General features: G+C 34.5%; 1 protein-coding gene across 2 annotated transcripts in view; it reads right to left on the minus strand.

Annotated features, from left to right (window-relative positions):
* Nucleotides 1–815: 815 nt before the first annotated feature.
* Nucleotides 816–10,526, minus strand: part of cplx1 (complexin 1) — a 55,562-nt gene continuing 45,851 nt past the window's right edge. For both annotated transcript variants that reach the window (XM_007572558.2, XM_016660934.1), the window contains exons 3-4: nucleotides 7,862–8,037; nucleotides 816–3,550 (exon numbers count right to left, since the gene is read on the minus strand). In XM_007572558.2, the coding sequence (XP_007572620.1) occupies nucleotides 3,356–3,550; nucleotides 7,862–8,037 (371 nt within the window). In that variant the 3' untranslated portion in view covers nucleotides 816–3,355. The remainder of the gene's footprint in view (nucleotides 3,551–7,861; nucleotides 8,038–10,526) is intronic.

A 10,526-nucleotide genomic window follows, 5' to 3' on the forward strand; every position in this document is an offset into this window, starting at 1 on the left:
TAGTTTAATTAGATGTTGATGTAGCATCTAGCTAAACTAGCTAACAAAGAACTAGGCAATAATTGTAACTTTCTTTTTTAGACCAGGCAGTTTCTTACTATTAGCCAGGGCTTTATCAAGGGCAGGATTTGTAGCTATCTAGCAGGGCAAAACATTCAAAAATCATAGTTAACTGTCTATGTACTTACTTTCCATCAATCAAAATGTTACAAGCGGCAGGACTGCTTGATTTAAGGCAGTAAATAAAGTTTATAAAATATTCCCGGGCTAAGGATTTTATTAAATTAAAGTTACTATGTGATAACTGGCTGGCCATCAATAAAGTAGGATGCCAGAAGTGAAACTACTTTATTAAAGACATGAATTTATGTTAATAAAATACCGTTAGACCAACAATAAAAACTTGTTTATTGTTCACAACAAAACTTCTTGTTTTGTTGTGAACAATAGAGCTAAGTTGCTAGCAAATAAACTCATCAGTTTAAGTTTTGTTGCTTGGGAACTTATTCAAGGCAGGAATTGTAGCTTTTAAAATATTTTCTTGAGTTAAACTTTTAAAAATAAAATGTTACAATAGAGCAACTTGCTTGCTATAAATAAAGCTAGGTTCTGCTACCTAGCTAGCTAAACTAGCTAAACATAATTTAGATAAGCTTAGCTAAACCTAGGTTTAACCAACTAGCTAAACCTAGCTCGTTAAACAAGCTGTCTAGCCAACTAAACCTAGTTTCTAGCTAGCTGTGAAACTTTTTGTGCCATCAAAATCCATCAGTTTTAAACACAAACATATTAAATATGACTTCATTTTAAAAATCTTTTATGTCACTGCTTAGCAGTATTTTAGGTAGCCCAACTACTATTTAGCTGAATGTATTCAAAACTAATAGTAGCTGTTGACAAGCTAAGTTGTTAGCAATGAAACTAATGTCTTTATTGACGCTAATTCAACAACAGCTGTAGTTAACGTCTACTAATCAAACATCAAGCTATACCTGAGAATTTACTAAAACAAAAATGAAAGCTCTTTTACTAAATCTGCTATCAACATCACTATTCTTTGGTATAATTAAATAACTGCTCCCTAACATGGCAACAACTATCAGATGGTTGACTGCTAACGTAATGTTGCAACAGCGGCTGGCAGTTTACAAATGCAGTGAAGTCGCAAGACGTTAAATAAATGTGCTCTGTGGGTGGCATTACACCAGTGTTGTGTGTTATACTGTATTTCAAATAAGTATACACTTTACAAAACACAAAACAAAAACTAAATCCCTTATAGAAGGAACAGGAATACACAAGTTCTGCAACATCGAGGCAAAATGTGTGGTTTTTAAAACCTCAGTTACAACTACACCTACTGTGCCCAAGTGAACCACAAAACATTTAGTAAAAAAATCTACCAAAATATCTAAGTTACTGTTTTCAAAAGCACATTGATGATTACAGAGATTTGATTTTGGACTTTTCTGTACACGGGAGCTAAAATTACCCTTTAGTTGGCATTGGCACACATCTCATCTGTTTAACTGTAGACTGGAGTCAATCTTCAATTTCTGACTTATAAAAGCACAAATAGTTTAAGGTTTACATTGTGATGTAGTAGTCTGAAAGGCAAAGAAGGCGTTGACTGTGGCCTACTGCAATTATCTGTAATTAAGTAGGTGGATTACCAGCATAAATCTGGTGGAATGTCAGAAATATCTGGAATGTTCAACAAGACACTCTGGAATGAAGTAAAATTTAAAACAAAGGCATAAAAGAAGAATTTGTACAGGTATTTGAATTTGTGCAGCTATTTCCCAGCACACCAGACCAGAATCTGTCATAATGTTAAATATTTTTCCTTGTTCAGCCATGAAGCTTTGTGAATCATTTCTCATTGTGTTAGCTAACACAATACAGTTCATCAGCTGTGAATTCCAGTTGATGAACGCTCATGTGATTAAAACACTTTTATGACATGAAGCAAATTGTCCCACCTTCCCTCTTTAATTAAATGTGTCTGACCTACAAAACTTTCACTGTTACAGTATGTTGACACATATGTGCCATTAACATCGACTAACACATTTAGGGGTAACTTTAAAACACAAAACAATGAAGATTGTCTGTTATTGCTGATTTGGGACTTCACTCCCGTTTGTTAAACCAACAGACACAGGACAACTTCATTTTGAACAATATATTGCACTATTGTCACTGTCTGTTCACATATAGTGTGTACACAACATAGTTGTGTTTGTGAAGTTTCTATTCTTTTTTTTTTTTACATTAAAATAAAATGAGAAAACACAGAGATATTACACACAGCTTCAAATTAACCAGCCAGGTGAAATTTTAACACGTCTTGATTCAAAAGACTAAATAACACTGGCAAACACAAAACAGAGTTTTCGAAGCCACAATCAAATATAGTTTAACCAGTGAACTTTTTGACTTCATAAAATTTTACCCTCCTGTTTTAAAACAAGTTTTACATATAGAGAAGATGTTTCTCCATGGAAGAACATTTTGAACAAGTCAGTATCTCCTAATGTACAGTGAAGTTGAATGAAATGTTTTAATTAAATAATTTATTGCCTGAAATACCAACGTCTTCTCTTTCATGACTACAAATGAAATCAGTATATGCACGTCGCCTTGTAGGTATTAAATGCATGCATACAAAATAAACAAATTTGTCTCAATAGAAATAAATTCCTTCACTTCACAAACTTACTTGACTTTGTTTTTACACATTTAAATTCATATTTCACATTCACATAAAGATCAATTTAAAGGTGAATGGCCACAACGAAGAACCAATTAAAAAAAAATGCATGTATCTCTGTACACTATGTATCAAAAATTAGCAGAAATGTAAAAGGAAAATTAAAATTTTAATTAAATTTGATATGATTTGGATAATTCCCTAAAAGTTAAAAATATGGCTTATACTCTTAGTAATCTTGTTTATATATCATATTTCACTCATATATAGTACTCTTTTATATTATTTAGGCTATTTACAAACAAAAAAGTGGCTGTCGGCAATGTTTGGACTTATTCTGAGAAATGGATTGAAAAGATGTTAAATAAAGCAATATGTAGGTGTTTTCGTAATTTTTAAAACAGGATAACTGATTCTCTTGTCATGATATTAAAAGTATGAATCACTGTCTGAAATTGGCTAGATCAGCTCAAAGACAAAATCATGGCACACTGTGTAATTCCAGGACACTTAGTATTTGGTTTGATGGGACTGGACAAGTGTGAAGAAGAGTGTGACGGCAGGTTGGAGTGGGAGAGGCTGGTACAGCATTAATTAGAAGGATTTTGTAAGAAGTTAACCATATTTCCAAGCAAAACCCTGTTACTTTTTATTGAACATATCCATCAGAGGGGCTGGGATGAATTTCATGACAGTATCCACGATGCTCTCCTCTTCCTCCTCATCGCCGCAGCCGGTGGGGACGGCCTTTTTAGGGCGGGTAAGGCTGCCCTCTGAGGCCTGCTCCATGGCAGCGGCCGCCTCGGCTTCCTTCTCCTCCTTCTTCTTGATGCCATACTGCAGGAACAAGAAAGGAAAAACAACGCAGCAGGCCAGATTTTAATAACATTTGTCTTTAAAGAACTGGCTTTTGATCATGTGTTTTGGTTTTTTGAAACCCATGTAATTGAAAATGTGTAGTTCACCACTTTGCATTGTTACATATTTTAAAGAATACTCATAAAAGAGGTTGAATGTCACATGTTGATTTATCTGTTTTGTATTGTCCGAAAATTGCATTTTTACACCTTGTTTCCATTGTGGCTTTTATTTTTGCGAGACGGTTTATGAAAATATCAGGGATTACAACCACTACTCAAACAAACAAAAACAACTATCAGCTATGTCCAGTTGGTGCCTATGTGGTATTGAATAACTTAAGTAAGTTTTGTCATTCCATCTACTTTTTGTTAGGGTCACTTAATGCTCTAGGCATTGTTACTGACTAATACTTGTTTTCCGATAGCTACTTCCAGCAGACATTTTTTTTTAACTTTAACTCTTTATTTTTCCTTTTAAATATGCCTAATTAATGATGAAATCTTAGATATAATATAAGTAATCAAATCATGAGCTGTGGATATAGGTTTGAGGAAAATAAATCAGTACTAGCAGCAGCAGTTACATTTAAAGTTAACACATGGAGGCTATGGACCCTTTGCATGTTATTGTTTACATCCGGAAAATTTGCGCATGCGCACAAAGCTGGAGGGCTATTCTTTTCCATGCAGTCCATAGCCGCGCTGCCCCGGGAGAATAATAACGTTAACTAAGGGAAACCTGGAGATGTAAGTTTGATTGAATAAGAGCAGTGCGCCACAGCAGAGCTAAAAATAGGGTTAGGGTTAGGGAACAACTGTTTTTTTCTTGCTCTTTGTGTCGGCTGCGCTACGCAGACTCGTTGCCGTAGCAACTGACAACAACGCCACTTTGTTTCAGGATTCAACACCAAAAAAACATTCAAACATTTCCCACACAAAGAACAGAACATTCAGTCCGTTACAGTTTTATGTTTTTAGGCTTGATATCTATTATGCGATTATTAATAAGTGCTCATTTTGGTAGATTAGCTAACGCTGCTAGTAGCTAAGCTAACACTGCTGTGGTTGGTTAGCCCATTTAAGCTCTGCTGACGATCCTGTCAGCGTTGGTGTTTTTTTTTATTATTATTTTTAACTGAACCAAAACAAACCAAATTCCTCATGTACATGTTACGGTTCTTAAAGTCAAGCAAGCATAACATACTCTCTCCCTCACTATTTTTTCTGTTTCTAAAAGCTTTTTCCTGACCTTGTTTTCTTGTCGTAGTGTAGCAAAGCACTGCGTCCCTTTTTCTTTTATATAGCACACATACATTTAAGATTTATGTTATGTTGACAACTTGACAGCTAAAACCACTGGTACTCATTCCTTCTGCCCCAGTACTTTGACCAAAAAAGTTTTGAGAAAGAGATTCAACATATGACTTGGGAACTGTTTCGAACAACGAAAGGCCACTGAAGCAGTTGTTTATTGATATATCTGCTGGAGATCTTCTCTTTACTTTTCCCTCATGCTGCTTTAACTCGACCTCCTCCATTCTGTCTTGTTGTCTCCCTCTCGCTCTCAGGCTTATTCCAAAGCAACAAAAGGCTTGCATCAGTTAAAATTGAAGACCGTCACACTTAGTCAGCGCCTCTCTGCAGAATAAAGTCAAACACTTCCCGAAGACTCACTGTCAAACCTCACTTTATCTCTCATCTTGTTTCCCCCTTCCCTGTCTACGCTGTGGAGTTCAGAGGAGATTCTCCAACTCTTCAAAGAGTCTTCCTGTCAAACATTTAATGCATTACTAGCAGTGTTAAGAGTAATATTTTACCAGAAGCGTGAAAAACCAGTAGAGGGTAATTAAATATCAATCGTAGATGTAAAGAAATACAAGAAATTCTTTGCATTTTGAAATAACGTCAGTAAACAAAACCAATCATTTCAGTGTTTTTAAAGCCTTTAAGGTTCTAAAATTTAAACTAATAATCTTGTGCTATGAAGCAATTTCTTTTAAAGGAAATTAGAATTTAAAAGAAAATGTTAAATTATTTTGATGGAGTGATGTGGCGTTGAATAAGCTGATGTTTTGTTGTGTATTTTTTGTTTATTTTTTTGTGTATTTGAAATGTGTCCTGTGCTAATCAGCTAATTTTGTTTTTACATGATTAGGAGGCGAAAGTTTATTCTTCTTTCTGCTCCTTTTCATTCACTATTTGTTTTAGTTGTGACGTCAACTATTTGTATTGAGTGAATTGAATAAAAAATAAAATAAAATTAAACAATTTAGATTTCAGAGAAATACATAAAGCTGAGGTTTATTTTACATGTTTTAGCTACCAACATAATTCCCAAAACTCCTTTGCTTTCATTCTCGATTAGAAAGGGGAAAAAAATGAAAGTAGTTTTAAAGCAAAAAACAACACACAAAGTTTGCAACCTTGAGATAAAGAAATGGTTCCATCTGATTGTTAGTATTTTTAAATAATAGATTTTTATTTTTAATTTTTAAATAGTAAGTAGAGTATAATTGTGAAGTGGAAGGAAAAGGAAAAATGGTTTTCAGATTCTTTTTTTAAAAAATGGAAATGTGAAAATGCTTGTATTCATTTTCATTCAGTCCTGCTGCAAAACCACTTTCTGTGTGTTTACTAGCAACCCAGAGATGGAAGTATTTGCTTTTCATTCTTTGCAAAAATAAAAAAAGGCTCAATCATACTGGATGGAAAAAGAAAGACTAAATTTCAGTTTTCAGGTCTTTCTACAATTTTTCTATTGAACATCTGAATATCCTTTGAGCTGAAGCGTATCGTTGCAGCTGAATGTTTAAATTGTTTTTGTCCTGACTAAACTCTTTTGCGGTTTCCTCTCAGTATTTTTTTGTTACTCCATCAGTTTTCCATCAGTTTTGGCCAGATTCCCAGTCCCTGCTGAGGAAAAGTGTTCCCACAGCATGATGCCACCATTATGCTTCACTCTGGGGAAAGTGTGTTCAGGCTGATATGCAGTATTAGTTAACAGCCAAATATGAAGTCAGAAAAAAATTAACTTTAGTCTGTTCACAGCATTTTGTATCTTTTAAATGACACCATGGACTAGATTTGAGATTAAAACTAAATGTAGCTGTAATTTCAGATTTTTATTTGTTACCTTTTCCTTCAAATTCAACTTCTTTGTGTTGTTGTGACACAAAATCTGATTAAAATCTGTGCGAATGTAATGTGACAAAATTTCAAAAGCAAAAAGAGCAAAGAATACTTTTTTATAAGACAATGTATCTCATGTGCTGTTAAAATATACAGATTTTATTAAGATTGAATAATTTGATCACATTTTTACATCTGAATAAGAAGCTACAGCCTGAAGGAATTTTATTTCATTAAACATTTGTTTATTTACTGTTTTTTCAATATGTAAAAAAAAATGTCAAAACTTTTGCTTTGCATATTTAAGTGGATGGAAGTGAAAACTTAAATCAATATTCCCACTCTTTATCCACCTACATAATCTCATATTTATTACATGTATTTGCAAATGACAAAACTCAACTTATAAATTTGCTTCTTTGTCAAACAATTTTTGAATGTTTTTCAGTTATTTATGGCTTTGTAAAGAGTCAATTAATTTGAATACTTTAGAATAAAGTGTGTTAGTGTTTTCTCAATATTCCACTTCATGGACTACTCTTATTGTTATTTTTTAATATTATTAACGCTTATATTGCAGTTTATTGCTCCAGTTCTCTGCACAATAACTTAAGATTAGTGAACAATAGAGCAGATGAAATGCTTTTTACAGGATTAAACTGTAACTGCTGGAGCTACCATCTATGGCAGGCTCAGCTTTCTGAGATAATTTTGGTAATTTATTATTTTTGACTGGACATCAGCCCCACACTGTGAGGAGGCTGCTAAATGTCCTGCAGACAGGTTAAATCAACTGCTGTTTCTTTTTCTCTTGCAAGTTCTTGCTGTCAGTTTCAGCAGGAGATGGGATGGAAAACATGTTTTTATTCTGCCTAGAAAAAAATCACCCATGGCTGCGTTTTCAGAGCCTTGGATGCAAAAATCTGTGACAGTAAATTATGAGCAGGGATGGAGCCAAAAAAATACCTGTAGCTAATTTAAATTCATTAATGAAGGAGTTGAATGACAAATTTATTGCACTGAAACAAAAAAAATTGAGAAAATATCTTCTGTTTTATTATTTCTTACTTTTATTTTTTGGTATGGAATTATATTTTAAGCTCATTGTTTCACATTTTGACCAAAAACATATGGAAAATGTCCAGATGTATTTTCTGACCTTGTCCCTGATGCCCTGTCGGATGTTTTCTCTCTCTGCCTCCATTCTTGCATATTTCGCCTTCCTCTCCTCTTCTTGTTGCCTCAGTGCTTCTTGCCTCTCCTCCTCTTTTTTCTGAGCATCAGGGTCCTTCTCCTCCTCTCCTCCAAGCATTTTGCCCATGTCTTTAGTGGCCCCTGTTGACAGAAGTAGCAGAAAAGAGACGGTTACTTCTATGAAAGAAATAAACAATTCTTATTTTTGTTGCTGCACAACTCATAGGAGCAGTGGTTCATCTAATAGTTGGATAATTGAATAGAAATTATTTTGTATTTCAAATTTCAAGCCGGTAAAACAGCAGCACTGTCTCCCTTTGACAGAAAGCAGCAGCAATAGACGGAACAAGTGCCACAATCATGACCAGAGATAAGAGACGCTGTAATTTCATTAACAATTCTCCTGATTGCTTTGTTGTCCTTTGTCATCTCCAACAGAAATTTATATGCAAAGTGTACACTTTGGCCATGGATCAAGGCCTGAACAAAAGGCTGTTGAAATACAATAACAAGGACCTATTGCAACTCAACTTGTTGCTAATTTATGAATATAAATCACACTAAAGTATGTGGTAACATCAAATCCCCACAAAATACAAGTTTGTTGTTGTAATATGATAAAATATCAAAAATTTTATGAATACTTTTGCAGGGAAGTGTTTCAGCTGTCTTGAAGTCATTAGGATATCTCTTAATGAAGTGCTATCTTATCGCATCAATCCAAAACTTGAAATTAAACTGAGTTTATTGTTGATGATGCAATCATTTCTCAGATTAAAGAGATACCAGAGAGCTGAGCAAATGAAATCATCACTCAGTGAGATTAGGCTTACGAAAACATCCACAGGCAGTTTTAAAGCTGCGCCAAGAACCAATCTATCCTCACTGACAAAACATCTTCTATTTGCTACAGGCACCAGCTGACACGGCTGATCTGTGGGTTTTCCTTTATGGATTATTTTCATGCTTGATCGATGAAAATAAGATTTTATGTTTTTTATGTAAAGATGAGGTGTGAAGATGGGAAAACATGATTGTTTGGGATAAGAGGAAGTCTGAATGTTTATTAAACATAGAAATATTTGGCTTGTGTGCACTGCCAGAGGTATTACGGTAAGATTACTTTACACTGAAATAAATCATTTCTGTAAATGGTGTGTATTTTATATGAGTGTGAGAAGCCATCTCTCTCTCTCTCTCTCTCTCTCTCTTTCTCTCTCTCTCTCTCTCTCTCTCTCTGTATATATATATATATATATATACATTCTTCCAAATATCAAACATTAGTATTGTTGTTTCTAAATGAATATGGACTTGTTTTCTTTGCATTATTTGATGTCTGAAAGCTCTGTGTCCTTTTAGTTATTTTGACCATTTCTCGTTTTCTGCAAATAAATACTAAATTTTTGTTTGTATTTTTGTAATTTCGGAGACATGTTGCCAGCAGTTCATAGAGTAAAAGAATAATTTTCATTTTGCTCAAAAATATACCTATAAAAAGTAAAATCAGAGAAACAGATAATTTAAAGTGGCCTCTTAAATTTTTCCAGAGCTGTATATATATCAATTTGATTCTTAACATCAAATATAATACTTCATGTGTATTAAGCTCTTACAAAGCGTGCAGTAAAGCAAAATCTGAAAAATATTCCTGCAAATTTGAGAAATAGAGTTTACAGAATCTGTTATTACATTTTCTGAGTTTGTTATTTTTGGTTCTGTGGTCTCACTGGGTCAACTGGCAAAGTTTTAAACTGGAAGTATCCAGTCCGACAACTACACAGACTTATTTGAAGAGTCAGTCTGCATGCTGAGCTCACTGCCTTCTCTTGGGACTCCGTCTGTGCGCTCTTACTCTGGAGATATTGGCTCTTCTTTCCGGCTCAATGGCTGGAAACAAGGCAGTGCTTTAAGAGTGGTCAGACGAATCCTGAACCCTTGTCTCTGCGCTCAATTCCAACCCACAGAAAAAGGAGAGATTATAATGAGAACTGGGCCTTCTTGAGTACGCTGGGCAAATTTGAAATCCATCCCACTCCCATATTGACCTCAGTCCGGCGCTCTTCTTGTCTTTATTAGGGCCTTTGTCTTCACCTCCGTCTCTGCATGTCTCCGATGTAGAGACAAAGTCTCCGGAGGAAGGACTCAAAGGCAGAGCCATCTGGCTTTGCATGGAAATTGATGAGACAGTTCTAACCTTGAGGTTCCCTGCTGACGTCTTGAGCTTGCCATATTGTACCAGGACAAGCCCCAGTCATTCGTGAGGGGACTGCTAATTAATTTTTATATAAAAAATATATTCTTTCATGAGTCTGAACCAGCATATCTTAGCCTGTTAATAATGTATACTGTGGAACAATTTGAAGAGTTTAAAACAGTGAAAAATGGATTTTAAATGGAGGTTTACAGTTTTCAGTTTCACAGATATGACATATAAAATCCTATGTGCTATTAAAGCGACATTATATAACTTTTAATAAAATACATATATACACTGCTCAAAAAAATAAAGGGAACACTCAAAAAACACATCCTAGATCTGAATGAATGAAATATTCTCATTGAATACTTTGTTCTGTACAAAGTTGAATGTGCTGGCAACAAAATCACACAAAAATCATCAATGGAAA

Source organism: Poecilia formosa, unplaced genomic scaffold (assembly GCF_000485575.1).
Source record: "Poecilia formosa unplaced genomic scaffold, Poecilia_formosa-5.1.2 Scaffold303, whole genome shotgun sequence".
NCBI lineage: Eukaryota > Metazoa > Chordata > Actinopteri > Cyprinodontiformes > Poeciliidae > Poecilia > Poecilia formosa.